We start from the raw sequence: 19,628 nt of genomic DNA on the forward strand, positions 1-19,628 counted from the left end.
TACGACCTCATTTTTGCTGAATTGGTCAGTGAACAAAGCAGTGTGAATGCCAGTGTCTTTCAGGCCTAGCCCAGACTAAGTGATTGGCACATGGCGAATAGAGTTATCGAAAGATAAGTCATTAACCCAATTAATTGTGCGGACAATGTCATCAGGGCATACCGCTTTCCAAACTTCTAATCCCATTTGAAGGTGCTCTATATAGGGTTTCATCCCTTGTACAGATTTAACACTCTTCAAGTACCCAAATGAAATAACACAGCTACCAGATGCTTCTAGACAGAGCCAAAACAAACTATTACTTGAGTTTCAAAACAAGAAGCAGTGGAGGCTGCTTACGGGAGGACGGCTCATAATAATAGCTGGAACGGAGCAGATGGAATGGCATCAAATAAATGGAAACCACGTGTTTGATGTATTTGATACCATTCCACTATTTAACGCTCCAGCAATGACCACGAGCCCATCCTCCCCAATTAAGGTGCCACCAACCTCCTGTGATTAGGTACATTATATAGTTTACTTTCAAACATGTGTTTAGATGACATTGGACTAATGGTGTACTCAATACCGGTCAGTAATTCATAAGTCAAATGTCATGTCCTCAAATATTTCAATGAATCCTGAAGTTTGAACCATAGTGTGGGTGTGTGACATTATAGTATGTGTTGTAAATTAATATTCAGGGAAAGTGAGGTATGATTAGTATCGAATTATCGATATTGGTGCGCACCACTACTCTATGGCAAATAGATATGAAGATTACAGCTGAATACATCCTTGTGACTCTTTGACCCGAAAAGGATTTTCTCAAATCTTGTAACCAATGTCTCTACCGACTCAAGTGTGAAATGACGAATATGTATCATTGGGCTCAAATGCTGCTTTATGTGGACAAGTCAGACTTCTTGTTATTAACATAGAGGGTGGAAACGCTGTTTTATGTGGACAAGTCAGACTTCTTGTTATTAACATAGAGGGAAACGCTGGAAACGCTGTTTTATGTGGACAAGTCAGACTTCTTGTTATTAACATAGAGGGTGGAAACGCTGTTTTATGTGGACAAGTCAGACTTCTTGTTATTAACATAGAGGGTGGAAACGCTGTTTTATGTGGACAAGTCAGACTTCTTATTATTAATATAGAGGGTGGAAAGTGAATGTCTTTTTCACCCTATAACAATCAGTTTTACACAATAATATTACATTCATATTTCCCAGGATGCTGAAAGTGAGGCCAAACATTTATGTAACCTGTGCCATTAGGTAGACAGAGTTAAGTTTGTGTATGGAAATCAATGCAGTTTTACCAAAATTACGTTTCCCACACGTTTTGTCAAATGGTCCAGTCGCTACACATTCAGCATGAGGACCTGGGATCTAGGTGATTTTTTTCTCAAGCTGTTGTAAAAATCATATCAAATTAGTCCAGCATAGGTGACATTGTTGTATAGACCTTAGTACACTGGACAGACTGCCTGCTGTGGTGACACTTCCCTTAGAATGGGTATTGATGATAATTACAGAGTAATAACTAATACAAGTCTCAGGTATTCTCAATGGCAACAGGTTATATACAGTAGCACAATTATCCGGACCATGTGTTGTTCATTGAGACAAAAGCCTGCACAAGCCTAAAGAAAAGTGGGTGGTGCAGTCACTGATGTACAGTATTTAAACCCTGGATTGCTGATGCTATGTATTGATCATTGAGAGGCATCGAAGCCACTTGTCGGCCATATTGGCACTCCCCAGTAGAAGCATTCCTCCAATGGAATGAATGGAATTCTACAGTATTTCCATTAAATGATTCAAGGACAAAATTGCATGTATATAATTATTTTATTAGTAATCTCTAAAAAATGATACTTTAATGAAAATGTTTTATATTTTTGATATGTTTTATTTGTATGTTTAGCTTGCATAATATAATGTAAAAAAATATGCATTAAGTTGTCTGTAATAGAATACATGTGGCAAAAAACGAATGTAGATATGAATAAAATGCTAAATATGTTTTACAATGGTGGGGGAGTGCCAAGACTATTGTAAAGTGACTGTTCCACTGGATGTCATAAGGTGAATGCACCAATTTGTAAGTCGCTCTGGATAAGAGCGTCTGCTAAATGACTTAAATGTAATGTAATGTAAATGTATGATGCAGGATGGCTTCAACACAGCGCCCCCTATCAGTCATCTAGTGTAGGCCTATACATAAATCATTGGGGGTACTAGGGACAAGGGTTATCCTCTTAGGCAGATGGCTTCAACACAGCGCCCCCTATCAGTCATCTAGTGTAGGCCTATACATAAATCATTGGGGGTACTAGGGACAAGGGTTATCCTCTTCGGCAGATGGCTTCAACACAGCGCCCCCTATCAGTCATCTAGTGTAGGCCTATACATAAATCATTGGGGGTACTAGGGACAAGGGTTATCCTCTTAGGCCTTACAATAGAGGTCAAATAACTGTCTGAGTGACTAATTGTGTTATGCTGAAGTGGTGTGAAGAAGTGATGAATGTAATTTCCAGGCTGGAAATGTGGCAAAATGCTCAATTTGACAGTCAAGCAAATACTGGCCTAAGAGAGATGGGTAGGCTCGGGCCTAGTCCAACATGACTAATATTGGGAAACAATAGAACTCATTTGTGTTTTTCAGGTCTAGGCTACAGGACTGATGGATTGGAAATTAAAGCAACTGCAGGCCTCGACCTTGCTGCTCTAGAAGTTGTCCTATAGACCTCCGAGCTCTGACTGGTCTTAAAATTATAACAAGAGGTCTGTGTGATGAATGATGTTGGCTGTATTATGGAACTAAGCCTTTTTTAAAAGCAATGTAGGCCTACTCTAGGCAATGTAGCTATGTAGCAAGAAAATAACGCCACTCACCGCGGTACGACATCCACCTTGAGTTAATAGCCACTGTAAGCAGGCCAGGTTACCAGTGGCAGCAGCGTCGTGTGCGGGGCTGGCGCCATTATTCGCCAAACTGTTGCCCGGTAAACCCGCTTCTTCCACGAGGAAACGTAGGCAAGTCAGTTTTCCAGCACGGGCGGCATGGTGGACAGGTGAGGCTCCGAGAAGGTCCTTTACGTCGCTGTTCAGTACTTTCTCCGCTAATTGCACTTTCAGAGTTTGTACATCCCCCTGCCTTGCGGCAAGCAGTGTCCTCTCCACCACCATAACTGCTGCTAGACAACTCCTCCGTATTTATAAACGCAGCATCTAGATGAGGTTTAACCTCTATTTAACTCCTGAACAATTTTCTTCGTAGATAACAATATCATTCCAGTCCTGTGATCATTACAGTAAGATAACAAATGTATGTCCACTATTTAGAAGCATATCTCGTTGAATTGACAGAGATCTGCATACATCATCTAAGTGAGAGAAAAAAAAGCCTATTTCCTTGGATAGGTAGGCGATGTCTTTCAATGAGCATGTATTTGGTCATTTTACTTATTAAAAACAAATGTTGTTTTACATAATATCAACAGAATTATCAAATTCTGAGTCAGTTTAGTAATTGAGTTAATAAAGTAAACATAAACATAATTAATGCATACTGGTAACCTATAATTGCGCACGACGATAAAGTTCACCTGATGGCTTGCTCTCCTCTACCTCAACACGCATAGCTCAAACACCTGTTACAGAGATATTCTTTGGTCTTCATATTGACTTCTATCTTCATAATTTCTCTGTTATGATAACGTTATCGGAGTTGTAGGACATTATTAATATAATTCCGGGCGGCTGTCTTGGATCCCGTATCCACAATTGCCGCAAATCGCGACATGGGACTCACCGCTTGATAAATAATCCATCGGGGGGAGGATCACTCCAGTAGTATGTTGGTCGCTTGAAATCGTCTCAGTAGTTAAAGGGACAGTAGCCTACGTCAGTGGTGGCCAACCCTCCCCAACCCTACTGATGGTGGTGCAGGCTTTTGCTACTAATGAGATCAGCACCTTGATGAGCAGAATCAGGTGTGTTAGAGAAGGTTTGGAGCAAAAACTTGCAGCTGCTATCCAGGAGGAGAGCTGACCATACCAACATTTCAAATACTTGAGGTAGCCGAATATAGTTTATATAGAGTTTCAACTAAAATGCAACTATTTTCTTTGATATTCAAATTCAGATCTCAGAAAACATCAATCTTAATATGTCCTATAGCCTAATTAAATACACGAGGGAAATGGAATCATTTCAACATTAGAGTACACCACTTTTACAGCTTCAACATGACAAAAAAATATATATATTCATGAGTGAGACATAAGGTAATATAGGAGCACTTGACATGAAGTTCTTATATATGTGTAGTAACTTTGCAATTATTACAATAACAACATTGTTGTTAGATAGTACTTTGGAAATGGCTTTATAATTGCATAATGATTGAGTTATTACGCGTGCGTCCGTAAATTCCCTCTGGCTATCTACTCCATTTTCAGAGCACTCGTCTGAGTGTGCCAGAGCGCAGAATAACTGAGGAATTTACGAACGCTCAACACCCGTTGAATATGGCCGGTGTCAGTAAACGTTGGCAAAACAACGTAAATTAAATTATTGCCAGCTGCAGTTACAGTCACCTACGCTATAGATAACATAAAAACAGCCTATCAGCTCTGCTAGGGTGAGTAAAATGGTCAGAGTGAGGTGTTCTCTCATTTGTGTCTGGAAGTAGCTAGAAAGCTAGCCAACGTTAGCCAGTTAGCTTGGATGCTTGACTGCAGTTGTGAGGCCAGAACGCTCGATCAACCCTACTCCTCAGCCAGAGCGTCCCGTGTGCGCTCTGACCGCTCTGAGAGAAAAACGCTCTGAATATATGACTGGACAATCTAACAAGCTCTGAATTTACGAAGACCCAGGGGGCACTCTGAGCGCACTCTGGCACTCCAGATTGAATTTACGAACACACCCTACATAAGTGGAATAAAGAACAGTCACTATTCCTATTGTGTACAGTAGTTACAAAAACACTCATCTAATTGCTATGAAATTAAAATGCAATTAAGTATTATGTAACAACATGCTAATAAAATGATCCTCTAATTATTCATTTAATTATTCATTACAGTTTTATTACACAGGAACAAGAACAGTTTCATGTTAAGTGTTACTGAGAATGCTAACGGTAACAAAATATGGTTATTAAGTATTGAAAGGAAACTAAATATTCCAAAACTGCCTTCTTGAATCAACTACAGCCAAGATAGGTGGAAATGTATGTTAGGTTGCATTCTGAGTAAACTATCCCTTTAAATATAGGTAGTATGTGTTTGAAACAAGAACACTTACCCTCAAATGGACAAAGAAGTACAAAAAAGTTTTTTTCGAAGCATCCAAATTGCTGTTTGCAATGTTTTCAAATGGCTTTGAATTAGTATGCAGTATTTTCAGGTATCACAAAATTAATTGCATGTTTCAAGCTTTTCAGCGGCATGTTGAAAGAGTCATACAGTAGTTGAATGTTACAACTTATTTACACTTATCTGTACAAAATATAATTGGTTTGACTTGATTATGTACACCTGGGGCAATGGACATTCAGGAGAATGGACATATACAGAATGTTCAGATAGAAATGTATTGTGTAGATCAAATATGACCGTCAGATAGATTGGAATGGTATAGGAGATTGTGTGTACTCTATTCATTCTATCTCCAACATGCAGTTCCAGATACAGCCCTGCCATTAGTTGAAGGCAGCCAACCCAGTAGTTTCAGAAAAGTAGTCACTTCCTGAGTTATGTAAAAAAAAAATAGTTGCTCTCTCAGATCGGTATTAAAATAGCTTTAGAAAGTAATTACTTTCTGAGATCTGTATTGAAATAGTTTTAAAAAGTCATTCTTTTTTGGGACAATATACCTAATTTGTGTTTTTCAGGTCTAGGCTACAGGACTAATGGATTGGAAATTCAAGTAACTGCAGGCCTCAACCTTGCTGCTCTAGAAGTTGTCCTATAGACCTCTGAGCTCTGACCGGTCTTAAAATGATAACAAGAGGTCTGTGTGATGAATGATGTTGGCTGTATTATGGAACTAAGCCTTTTTAAAAAGCAATGTAGGCCTACTCTAGGCTATGTAGCTATGTAGCAAGAAAATAACGCCACTCACCGCGGTACGACATCCACCTTGAGTTAATAGCCACTGTAAGCAGGCCAGGTTACCAGTGGCAGCAGCGTCGTGTGCGGGGCTGGCGCCATTATTCGCCAAACTGTTGCCCGGTAAACCCGCTTCTTCCACGAGGAAACGTAGGCAAGTCAGTTTTCCAGCACGGGCGGCATGGTGGACAGGTGAGGCTCCGAGAAGGTCCTTTACGTCGCTGTTCAGTACTTTCTCCGCTAATTGCACTTTCAGAGTTTGTTCATCCCCCTGCCTTGCGGCAAGCAGTGTCCTCTCCACCACCATAACTGAGGCTCCATCATACCAATCACACCATTCATATGGTGAATGTGGTACCCCACAGGCCATATGTGTGGTATACAAGTTCACCAAAGAAACCAAACCCCAAACTTTTCCCTGGAGTTTTTCCTGTCACATTCCTGGGTTTCACAGGAAATTGTCTTTGAGCTTTTGATCGGGAGTGTACCGTGTAATATTTACAGGTAAGGAAAGTTCCTCTACAACTGAATTATGCCATTGGCAAGTATAGGCTATCATATTTAAATTTAGCATGCTTCTTATAAAAGCCTGCTTGAATTGTAACTTGGTGAGCTGTTTAGACCCTGATTTTCTAAATGAGCTAGTAGCTAAATTAGCTAGTAACAATAGCCTAAAGAATGTTAGTTACAGTAGCTAGCTATAAAAACATTAGCCAGCTATCCTAATCACGTTGTAGCTACATTACATTTTTCTGTTCCCAGTCAAGTCTCTTCCCACTCAAGGATGACTTCTCCCATCACTCAAGGTGTGTTCAACAATTCCCTTCAATGTTTATCTCATAAGAATAAGTAAAACACATAAACAGGTGAAATATTTTATCAGATTAGCTAGGTACTTGTCATTAAGCTTTAAAAGGGGAAATCGGAAGTTTCTACATACATCTTTGGACTTGTAAATTAATTATATGTTCCCATTGATTCTTTAATAAAAATAACTTAGAAATGCGCTTAGTTCAACTGTCCTACCCCACCAGGACGCCAAATATAAGATTGTTTTACTCCAATGTTTGTAAACAAAGTAAATGCCAACAAACACTGTATATCCTCAAGCTATATCATGGATGGTCAGTCCTTGCATCCATAGCTCTGTCTAAGAATTTGAGAGTGGTAACGTTTCTCCAGCCCCGTCCCGTAGCTTTTTACTGAAACAGGGACATGGAAGACACTTCATTTTTTCTCCTGCAGATTGCCGCTTTAAGTGCTTTTCATTTGCTTCATATTGTATCCTGCAGTAGGCTGTCTATGTGAGTGAAGTATAATGCAAAGGTTGGCTCCTACTACCCTGACCAACGGCTTTTGCGCCAGCTGGCAAAGGCTAATCCCCTGTCAGTTAGACCAAAAGGCCTGAAGGCTCTTATTCCAAGACAACGAAGCACTTACGTACATACACTGGTGAGGAGAGTGTTGCAGCAGTCTAGTCAGGAAGTAACCAAGGCATGGATGAGGGTTTTCTGTGCTGGAGTGTGACAGTGAGAGGCGGAGCCTGGAGATATTGCGGAGGTGGAAGAATGCTGTCGGGGTGCAGGTTTTTATGTGGGGTTCGAAAGAGAGGGAACCATCCAGTGAGACACGAGGCTTTTGACTAGTGTTTACAAAGGGACGGGAAACCATCTGTGGTGATGCTTGGAGAGAGTGGATTTGGAGCCGATGAGCATGACCTCTGTCTCGTTGCTGTTGAGTTTGAGGAGCTTCATGCTCATCCAGCTCTGGATGTCCTGAATACAGCTGATGAGGGAGGGGAGTGGTGGGTTTAGTGGAGAGGTAGAGCTGGGTGTCATCAGCATAGCAGTGGAAGTGAACTTTGTGATGTTGCATGATCTCGCCCAGGGGTAGCAGGAATAAACCTGTTTCCTAATTTGTTTCCAAGTGAATAGTAAGAAAGTATTTTTATCCACCCCGGCACTATCACACCTGAATTGACTGGCCAACGAATCACAAAGCCCTTGATACAGCCTAATGCAATGAGTTGTATCTGATGTGCCTGAGATAGATTTCAAATAGACAGCAGATTTATTTTCTGAAGCACCAATATCTTTCAGCATCTCTATAATCACCATTGGAGCACTCTGCAATAATATCACACAATCTTCAGTGCGAACGCTCAAATGGTGATCCTATCACCAATATATACTTATTAGCTTTCACTTTAAATTGAAATAGCAATACATTCAAAGGTCATAAGTTTAGGGAAACGTGCCCAGGGAGAAGGAGAACTGATCCTGGCTGGAGGTCATACTTTTCCAGGCTGCCATTCCTGGACATTTGGTCTAAGTCACCTTTACTTCTCTTGTCCTCTCAATGCACTCCAACCTTTACAAATAATGGGAATTTTCTGGGCACTGGGAAACACTGGAAATATATAGAGAAACCCCACCCACCAATAACGAGATGCACCTGGGCGCAATAACAGTTAGGTGACGCATGTCACACCAATAAAACAGTCGACTTGGGTATTCCGTAATGTTTAATTAGAGAACAATTTCAAAGTTCATTATTTTATTACACATGTACTCTTCATTACATGAAGCAATTTGTTTTCCAACATATTTAGAAAGAGGTTAAGCTACGCATGACTAAGTTGCATGACTAAGTCGCTTAAAAATGTCTCCTTAATGGCTTATATTATCATATATTATTAGATAATATTATATGTGGACCATAATATCTTTATATTATTGATACAGTCATGGGTCACGTGTGGTATTGTGTGTTAATAACCTACTGTATCTGGCCTGTTAGTTGAATATCTGGTTAAATAGTGAAACAACATGGTGTGCTTGCCTTAACTCAGTCATAGTAGAACTGTGTCTCTTGGCGCTGGAGCAAGGGCACCCATTGTCTTGTACCACCGCATCTGTACAATAAACCTGGAGATTCGGGCCAGTTTTTATAAGGTTATGCTATTTTGAGGTGCTCCACTGCTATAAGCATCGTCTCCTGGTGCAAGGAACGATCAAATCAAATCAAAAATGTATTTGTCAAATGCTCTGAATATAACAGGTGTAGGCCTTACCGTGAAATGCTTACTTACAAGCCCTTAACCAACAATGCAGTTCAATAAATAGAGTTAAGAAAATATTTACTAAATAAACTACAGTAAAATAAATAAAATAACAATAATGAGGCTATACAGGGGGTACCGAGTCAGTGGTACCGAGCCAGTGTTTGGGGCTACAGGTTAGTCAAGGTCATTTCTACATGTCGGTAGGTGTAAAGTGACTATGTATAGATAATAAACAGCGAGTAGCTGTTAAAACAAATGAGGGGGGGGGGTCAATATAAGTAGTCCGGGTGGCCATTTGATTAATTGTTCAGCAGTCTTATGGCTTGGGGGTAGAAGCTGTTAAGGAGATTTTTGGACATAGACTTGGGGCTCCGGTACCGCTTGCCGTAAGCGAACATGGTGAACAATTTATGACTTGGGTGACTGGAGTCTTTGACAATTGTTAGAGGGGTGCTGTGAGCAGATGGGAATGTAGTGGTGCAGAAGGTCACTAAGGTATGAGGGCGCCAGTCCATTGAGTGCTTTTTTGGTGAGCATGAGCAGTTTGAAGGTGATCCTATATTGTTCAAGTAAGCCAATAGCTCACAACACTTTTTGGGGGGGGGGCACACATGGGGTGGTAGGCGGGGGCACACGGGGTGGTTGGCGGTGCCAGGTTGCAGACCAGAGCCAAATCCCCGCACTCGCTTTAAGGAGCGTGTGATCCTTCAGGCACCATGCTTTGCGGTTACACGTACTGTGTCGCCGGCACACATCCACAGCCCGGTGCGCTCTGTGCCAGCTCCCCGCATTTGCCGTGCTAGAGTGGGCATCCAGCCAGGACAGGTTGTGCCAGCTCTGCGCTCCAGACCTCCTGTGCATCTCCACGCACCTGGCCTCCAGTGCATCTCTCCAGCCCGGTGCGTCCTGTGCCAGCTACGCACCCGGCCTCCAGTGATGATCCAGGCCCCGAAGCCTCCAGTGATGAACCATGGCACGAAGCCTGCAGTGATGATCCATGGCACGAAGCCTCCAGTGATGATCCATGGCCCGAAGCCTCCAGTGGTGATCCATGGCCTGAATCCTCCAGTGATGATCCATGGCATGAAGCCTCCAGTGATGATCCATGACCCGAAGCCTCCAGTGATGATCCATGACCCGAAGCCTGCAGTGATGATCCATGGTACGAAGCCTGCAGTGATGATCCATGGCATGAAGCCTCCAGTGATGATCTATGGCACAAAGTCTCCAGTGATAATCCATGGCACGAAGCCTCCAGTGATGATCTATGGCACAAAGTCTCCAGTGATAATCCATGGCACGAAGCCTCCAGTGATGATCCCTGGCCTGGAGCCTCCAGCGAAGATAAGCATCCGTCGCCTCCAGCGACGGTCTGCAGTCCAGAGCTTCCAGTGATGGTCTGCAGTCCAGACAGTCGGCAGTCCAGAGCCGCCAGCGACGGTTGGCAGTCCAGAGCCAATGGCGATGATCCACAGTCCGGAGCCTCCGGCGACGATCTACGGTCCAGAGTCCCTGGCGACGATCTACAGTCTGGTTCCTCCGGCAATGATCTACGGTCCGGAGCCTCCGGCGACGATCCACGTTCCGGTACGGTGGAAGCGGAGGATCAGCAAGCAGAGCTGGGTCTACGCCCCGCACCGGAGCCGCCACCGGGGCTAGATGCCCACCCGGACCCTCCCTCATAGAGTCAGGTTTTGCGGCCGGAGTCTGCACCTTGGGAGGGGGGGGGGGGGGGTACTGTCACGCCCTGAGCTTAGAGAGCCTTTTTATTTCTCTATTTGGTTAGGTCAGGGTGTGATTTGTTTGGGTATTCTAGTTTTCTATTTCTTTGTTGGCCAGGTATGGTTCCCAATGAGAGGCAGCTGTCTATCGTTGTCTCTGATTGGGAATCGTACTTACGCAGCCTGTTTTCCACCTTAGTTTGTGGGATCTTGTTTTTGCATAGTTGCTGTGGAGCCTGCAGAACTTTGCGTTCGTTTGTACGTATTTTGTTGTTTTTTGGTGTCATTTGAAAATAAAGTAAAATGTACACCTACAACGCTGCACCTTGGTCTCCTTCTAACGACGGACGTAACACCTCTGTTATAGTTGACATCAATATACAATATGTTCATCTCAGGTGACCTGACAACCCTCAGTGGCATGTGGAGGAGTTTAGGTGAGATGGAAAGGAGGAAATTCTAGAAGATGGCTGAGGAACTCAGGGAGTCAAGAGACAAAGGACAGATGACTGAAGACTTTAGGGCAAGAAGAGTGTTTTTATTTTTTTAGATTTTTTTATTTAACCTTCATTTAACTAGGCAAGTCAGTTAAGAACAAATTCTTATTTACAATGACGGCCTACCAAAAGGCAAAAAGGCCTCCTGCAGGGACGGGGGCTGGGATTAAAAATGTATATAAATATAGGACAAAACAGACATCACGACAAGAGAGAAAACACAACACTACAATAAAGAGAGTCCTATGACAACAACATGGCAAGGCAGCAACACATGACAACACAGCAGTGTAGCAACACAACATGACAACAACATGGTAGCAACACAACATGGTAACATGACAACAACATGGTAGCATCACAACATGGTAACAGCACAAACATGGTACAAACATCATTGGACACAGACAACAGCACAAAGGGCAAGAATGTTGAGACAACAATACATCACGCAAAGCAGCCACAAGCAGCCACAACTGTCAGTATGATTGATTGAGTCATGATTGAGTTTTTGAATGAAGAGATTGAGATAAAACTGTCCAGGGTTGTTGACCACATAGTCATTTAATGCCCAGGCCAGAGTAACAGTCATTAGGATGGTAGCCTAACACTAAATTTTAGCCCACACTTTTTAGCCACTAATTTGTACTTTATAAATGTTTCATAGGTAGTTTATTGGAGCCTTAAGAGGTATTACTTAAATTAGATTTCAGCAACCCTCCAGTCGTTTGGACCAGTGACCTTGCAGCTATTGGCTCTTACTTAAAAGCTGCTAATTAGTCCCTGATAAGTGTGGGCTTAAATAAAGAGTTACTGTTTTAGAACCTCACATAGGGTAAGATAAGAAGTATGAAAGAAGAGAAGAGGTCAATATAGGTTCAGAGATTACTTAGACTATCACACCCTGACCTTAGAGAGCTTTTTATGTCTCTATTTTGGCTTGGCCAGGGTGAGATTTAGGTGGGCATCTTATGTTCATTTTTCTATGTTTTGCATTTCTTTGTTTTGGCCGGGTATGGTTCTCAATCAGGGACAGATGTCTATCGTTGTCTCTGATTGGGAACCATATTTAAGGAGCTATTTTTCCCACCTGTCTTAGTGGGTAGTTATCTTTGTTTGTTGACACTATAGCCTTTAGCTTCACGGTTGTTTTTGGATTATTTATTGTTTTTGTCGGCGTCATATAAATAAAGAATATGTACACTCACCACGCTGCACCTTGGTCCTCTTCATTTAACAGCAATTTACTAGTTCTTATAAAATAAATGTAATGTTTGGTTACTCCTTATGTAGTTTAATAAATGTTATTCTTATTACGTTGGAAGGGCTGGAATCTGTCCTCATCTTGAAGAAACATGGGGTACAAAAGGAGATGCAGAACCTGGCCACTAATGGAGCACATGTTGTCATGCCAACTTGAGTTGTCAGAGAATTTGGCCTTTACTTTGCAAGCAAAGTACTATTGTAAAACAGATTAAAAGTCAGACAATGTGGTTGCTGTGTTTCTTGTTTTCCTAAGCATATTTTCCATAAATGCCTAAAATAATTATGTGGCTGTTTATGCTAGACCTATATTATGTCTAGTCTCATTCTGCACCATGTTATTTTAATTGTTAATAGGTGTAAACACAACTGGATCACAGGAGGGTGGGAGGAGCCCAGCAGATCTAGTTCAGGCAGTTAAAGATATCTTCAAAACTAAATTTAGTATGTTTAAAGTGATTTACTTTCTCACAATAGCAAACAGCAGATACATTTAGTCACATCAATAGATGACAGATACACTTAGTCACATCAACAGATGACAGGTACATTTAGTCACATCAATAGATGACAGGTACATTTAGTCACATCAATAGATGACAGGTACATTTAGTCACATCAATAGATGACAGGTACATTTAGTCACATCAATAGATTGCAGATACATTTAATCACATAAATAGATTGCAGATACATTTAGTCACATCAATTTTGTTGTTTAGTGTTACCTGTAATGTACTATGTAACATTTAATGTTTGATATATACAGTATGTATGTATGTTATCTGTGTCTTCCCTGTGCGATGAATGTGGTGGAAAAGGTTGGTTCCCCTACCGCTCTGTTGAGGAGGGGACAATCGTTATTAGATGTATGGGGCATGAGTTAACAATCAAACGACTCATCTTTTGGAAAGAAACAGCTGGAAGACATACTGGCAAAGGCAGGGGACATCAAATTTGAAATTAGTAGGTGTAAATTAATCATTCTATCTTGTTATTGTTCAATTTCCCGATTTAAATTATTACTTGAGATAACTGAATAGATATTGTAGGTTGGCCCAGCTCCTGAAATGACTCTTAACTATATCCAATAGTTTTTTTGTGTGAAAAATAAGTAAAGGAAGCACTGCACAGTAATGTCTCTCTCCCTCTCTGGTTAATGGGTTAATGTCTCTCTCCCTCTTTGTCACGCGGGACTAGGTGGGTGCAGAAATCAGACACAGAGAGAAATCCACTGGGGTTAAGTGCTTTTACTAAGGCACACAAAATAATAAGCCCAACAAATACAGGGCGCGGACATACAACGAGACAACCCAAAAACCACAGGGTGCCAAGTTTAAGAAAAGAAAATCCACCACTACGTAAAATGCACACACGTAACATAAAGACAATCCCGCAGAAAACAAAGGCGGGTCTACCTACTAAATATAGGGGAGCTCATTAAACCAAACAACAGAAAAACAGGTGAAACTAATAAGACATAACAAACAGACAAATGAAAAAGTGATCGGTGGCGGCTAGTAGGACGGTGACGACGACCGCCGAGCACCGCCAGAACAGGCAGGGGAGCCAACTTCGGGGGAAGTCGTGACAATCATGTGTAGAATAAGGCCTTATTAATGGCAGTAATATCCTATAACTTATGGTTTTGCCTTGTAATTCAATATTCTACTTTGATATTCATCTTTCAGATCTTTCTTGATAGCCTATTAGTGTAACTTAACAATAGTCCTTTAGCACGTTGCTTCATCCCTCCCAGACGTGACGAGGGCTAACCGGTGGACTTCCAGTCCCCCCCCAGAAGTGGCGAGGTCCAGGTGGGCCCCAGTGGACCTCCAGTCCCATCCAGATATGGTGAGGGCCAGCCGGGCCCCAGTGGACCTTCAGTCCCCCCCAGAAGTGGCGAGGTCCAGCCAATCCCCAGTGGACCTCCAGTCCCATCCAGATATGGCGAGGGCCAGCCGGGCCCCACTGGACCTCCAGCTCCCCCCTTGTTGCATCCTCTCCTGCTCAGCTGGTGGGTCTACATCCTCCCCAATAATTTTTGTGACTAAATGGGCCTACCAGATGAGCTAAATGCCTTTTATGCTCGCTTTGAGGCAAGCAACACTGAAGCATGCATGAGAGCACCAGCTGTTCCCGGGCGACTGTGTGATCACGCTCTCCATAGCCAATGTGAGCAAGACCTTTAAACAGATCAACATTCAGAAAGCCAATTGCAAGTGTCTTCACTGACATTTTCAACCTCTCCCTGGCCGAGTCTGTAATACCTACATGTTTCAAGCAGACCACCATAGTCCCTGTGTTCAAGATAGCGAAGGTAACATGCCTAAACGATTACCGCCCCGTAACACTCACGTCGGTAGCCATGAAGTGCTTTGAAATGCTGGTCATGGCTCACATCAAGACAGTCATGCCAGAATCCATAGACCCACTCCAATTCACATACCGCCCTAACAGATCCACAGATGATGCAATCTCAATTTCATTCCACACTGCCCTTTCCCACCTGGACAAAAGCAACACCTATGTGAGAATGCTGTTCATTGACTACAGCTCAGCGTTCAACACCATAGTGTCCACAAAGCTCATCTCTAAGCTAAGGACCCTGGGACTAAACACCTCCATCTGCTACTGGATCCTGGACTTCCTGACGGGCCGCCCCCAGGTGGTAAGGGTAGGCAACAACGCATCTGCCACACTGATCCTCAACTCTAGTGCCCCTCGGGGGTGCATGCTTAGTCCCCTCCTGTACTCCCTGTTCAACCACGAGTGGCCAAGCACGACTCCAACACCACTATTAAGTTTGCTTACAACACAACAGTGGTAGGCCTGATCACTGACAACGATGAGAGCCTATAGGGAGGAGGTCAGATACCTGGCAATGTGGTACCAGGACAACAACCTCTCTCTCTATGGGAGCAAGACAAAGGAGTTGATCGTGGACTATAGGAAAAGGAGGGCCGAACAGGTCCCCATTACCATCGACGGGACTGAAGTTGAGCGGGTCGAGAGTTTCAAGTTCCTTGGTGTCCACATCACCAACCAACTATCATGGTCCAAACACACCAAGACAGTTGTGAAGAGGGCACAACAACACCTTTTCCTCCTCAGGAGACTGAAAAGATTTGGCATGTGTCCCCAGATCCTCAAAAAGTTCTACAGCTGCACAATCGAGATGGCAACTGCTCGGCATCTGACCGCAAGGCGCTACAGAGGGTAGTGCGTACGGCCCAATACATCACTGGGGCCAAGCTTTCTTTCATCCAGGACCTATATACTAGGCTGTGTCAGAAGAAGGCCCAAAAATGTGTCAAAGATTCCAATCACCCAAGTCATAGACTGTTGTCTCTGCTACCGCATGGCAAGTGGTACCGGACCTCCAAGTCTATTACCAAAAGGCTCCTTAACAGCTTCTATTCCAAAGCCATAAGACTGCTGAACAACTAAACTAATCAAATGGCAACCCATACTATTTACATTGAACCCACCCTTTGTTTTTACTCTGCTGCTACTCGCTGCTTATTATCTATGCATAGTCACTTAAAAAATGTCCTCGATTAACCTGTCCCCCTGCACATTGACTGTTTACTGGTACTCCCTGAAAAAGCCTCAATATTGTTATGTAAGTGTATTGTGTTACTTTTTGATTGATTAGATTTTTTAAGCTTTAGTTTATTTAGTAAATACTTTATTAACTCTATTTATTGAACTGCATTGTTGGTTAAGGGCTTGTAAGTAAGCATTTCACGGAAGACCGGTAAGGTCTACACCTGTTGTATTCGGTGCATGTGACAAATACAATTAAATTTGGTTTGATTTGATAGCCATTAAAGTCTGTCCAAAATATGCTTCTGCAGCTAGTGAAGACCCTGAAGGAACGACAAAAACAGGGTTGTTAACACCAAAATGTTCAGTTGAGACTAATCATATTTCAGCTACATTCCTGTAGGGGAGGTGTTGAGGGGGGCTGAGCTACAAAGTAGGAGCGCCTACCTGTTTGTGAATGCAGGAGAAAGGCTATGGGCGATATAACTGCTATGATGTATTATTAGCAATTTCACATTCATTGTTTCAGACTGATGGGTTCTGACTTCTAAACTTGAAAAATTGTTCATCGTCAGGTATCCTATTGAAATGAGAAGTGCCACAGTCTGGTTTCTACACCAGAAGTTAATGTTAAGGAGGAAATTAAGGAGGAATGTACAGTTGAAGTCGGAAGTTTACATACACCTTAGCCAAATACATTTAAACTCAGTTTTTCACAATTCCTGACATTTAATCCTATTAAATATTCCCTGCCTTAGGTCAGTTAGGATCAACACTTATTTTAAGAATGTGAAATGTCAGAATAATAGTAGAGATAATTATTTCCTTCGGCTTTTATTTCTTTCATCACATTCCCAGTGGGTCAGAAGTTTACATACACTCAATTAGTATTTGGTCCCTTTAAATTGTTCAACTTTGGTCAAACATTTCGGGTAGCCTTCCACAAGCTTCCCACAATAAGTTGGGTGAATTTTGGCCCATTCCTCCTGACAGAGCTGGTGTATCTGAGTCAGGTTTGTAGGCCTCCTTGCTCACACGCTTTTTCAGTTCTGCCCACAAATATTCTATGGGATTGAGGTCAGACCTTTGTGATGGCCACTCTAATACCTTGACTTTGTTGTCTTTAAGCCATTTTGACATAACATTGGAAGTATGTTTGGGGTCATTGTCCATTTGGAAGACCAATTTGCGACCAAGCTTTAACTTCCCGACTGATATCTTGATGTTGCTTCAGTATATCCACATTTTCCTACCTCATGATGCCATCTATTTTGTGAAGTGCACCAGTCCCTCCTGCAGCAAAGCACCCCCACAACATGATGCTGCCACCCCCGTGCTTCATGTTTGGGGTGGTGTTCTTCGGCTTGCAAGCCTCCTCCTTTTTCCTCCAAACATAATGATGGTCATTATGGCCAAACAGTTCCATTTTTGTTTCATCAGAGCAGAGAACATTTCTCCAAAAAGTACAATCTTTGTCCCCAAGTGCAGTTGCAAACCGTAGTCTGTCATTTCTATGGCGGTTTTGATGCAGTGGCATCTTCCTTGCTGAGTGATGTTTCAGGTTATGTTGATATAGGACTCGTTTTACTGTGGATATAGATACTTTTGTACCTGTTTCCTCCAGCATCTTCACAAGGTCCTTTGCTGTTGTTCTGGGATTGATTTGCACTTTTCGCACCAAAGTACGTTCATCTCTAGGAGACAGAACACGTCTCCTTCCTGAGCGGTATGACAGCTGCATGGTCCCATGGTGTTTATACTTGCGTACTATTGTTTGTACAGATGAACGTGGTACCTTCAGGTGTTTGGAAATTGCTCCCAAGGTTGAACCGGACATGTGGAGGACTTGGCTGATTTCTTTTGATTTTCATGTGATGTCAAGCAAAGAGACACTGAGTTTGAAGGTAGGCCTTGAAACTTAGTCAACGTAGTGTATGTAAACTTCTGACCCACTGGAATTGTGATACAGTGAATTATAATTGAAATAATCTGTCTGTAAACAATTGTTGGAAAAATTACTTGTATCATGCACAAAGTAGACGTCCTAACCGACTTGCCAAAACTATAGTTTGTTTACAAGACATTTGTGGAGTGGTTGAAAAATGTGTTTTAATGACTCCAACCTAAGTGTATGTAAACTTCCGACTTCAACTGTATACGGTGGAGTCAATTAAGGTTGGATATGTGTCAGGGGCTCATGAATGTCCTGTGTAAATGAGAGGCAATCACATGGTTAGGGTGGTGTTCTTCGGCTTGCAAGCCTCCCCCCTGACAAGTGTGGAGAGCTTTACTGACAAGGGTGGAGAGCTGTGGATTAATGAGGAATGGGGGCCGAGATCAAGACAGGTCACATTAAGGGAGAAGGAACAGTTTATTACCTGCATAAAGATGCAATGTTTCGAGGAAAAGAGGAGACTATATATATACTTGTGCTGGAGGAAACATGTCCCTGTCTGTTCAGCTGTCTGACTCTTTGGGTGAATAATCTTGGTTTGAACTTTAATAATCGTCCTTGAGTTTTTACAGGGTTCATTTTAGAACCTAACAAGACCTTTGTGGTTTTGTCTGGTGGGTTCACTTCTCTTCACTTCACTGACTCCTCATCATCCCTGCTGGTTCAGCCAGTAGTCCACTACACCTGTCACTCGTATAATTAACCCTGAACCCATTACAGATCTTTGTATTCATGACCAAACCTTGACTGAAGTAGCCCACAGTGTCGCAATCTCAGAGTCCATTTGAGTGTAAAGAATTTGCTGATGTGGAGCAGAACGCATTCCTAGCTGTATTTTGTCTAACCTAGGAATTGAAATGTTCCTTTTTAGCTATGTTGTCCTTTACGACATCTTTCAGCAATTTATATTTCTTTATTGACCTTCTTTTAACAAGCAAGTTGACTGAAAACACAAACTGTATTACAGCAACAAACTGGGGAGCATTTGCATGCATGGGAAGGTGAGGGGTCAAAATGAAGGGTATACAAATCAGGATGTCTTCTCTTGTCTTTTTTTGTGGGTTAGGGTCTGCCTGTCTTGCCTGGACGCCCGGGCCCCCAGGTCCTGCAGTTGCTGGGTCAGTGGGACCCATAACTGACACTCTTGCCCACGCCATGCTGGTGTCAGATGTGAGTCCTAAAAATGGTGGGGATTTAGTCACAAAAATATGTAGAAATGAAGTGTCCATGAATGAAATGCTTCCATCTGAAAAGTAATCTATCTGCTGTATATGTCAGACAGAAAGATGAAAGGTGTGTTTTGTTTAAGTGTTATTTAAGTGTTATGCATTATTTCTATCTCTACTTTGCACATTATTCCACTGCAAATCAACCATTCCAGTGTTTTACTTGCTATATTGTATTTACTTTGCCACCATGGCCTTTTTTTTGCCTTTACCTCCCTTATCTCACCTCACTTGCTCACATTG

General features: G+C 42.3%; 1 protein-coding gene across 1 annotated transcript in view; it reads right to left on the reverse strand.

The window, feature by feature from the left end:
* espn (espin) overlaps positions 1–3,825 on the reverse strand; it is a 107,935-nt gene extending 104,110 nt beyond the window's left edge. Inside the window, 1 exon segment of the mRNA XM_046343563.1 lies at positions 2,891–3,825. Within this exon segment, the coding sequence (XP_046199519.1) occupies positions 2,891–3,184 (294 nt within the window). The 5' untranslated portion in view covers positions 3,185–3,825.
* Positions 3,826–19,628: the final 15,803 nt, after the last annotated feature.

This window comes from Oncorhynchus gorbuscha, linkage group LG03 (genome assembly GCF_021184085.1).
Source record: "Oncorhynchus gorbuscha isolate QuinsamMale2020 ecotype Even-year linkage group LG03, OgorEven_v1.0, whole genome shotgun sequence".
Classification (NCBI taxonomy): domain Eukaryota; kingdom Metazoa; phylum Chordata; class Actinopteri; order Salmoniformes; family Salmonidae; genus Oncorhynchus; species Oncorhynchus gorbuscha.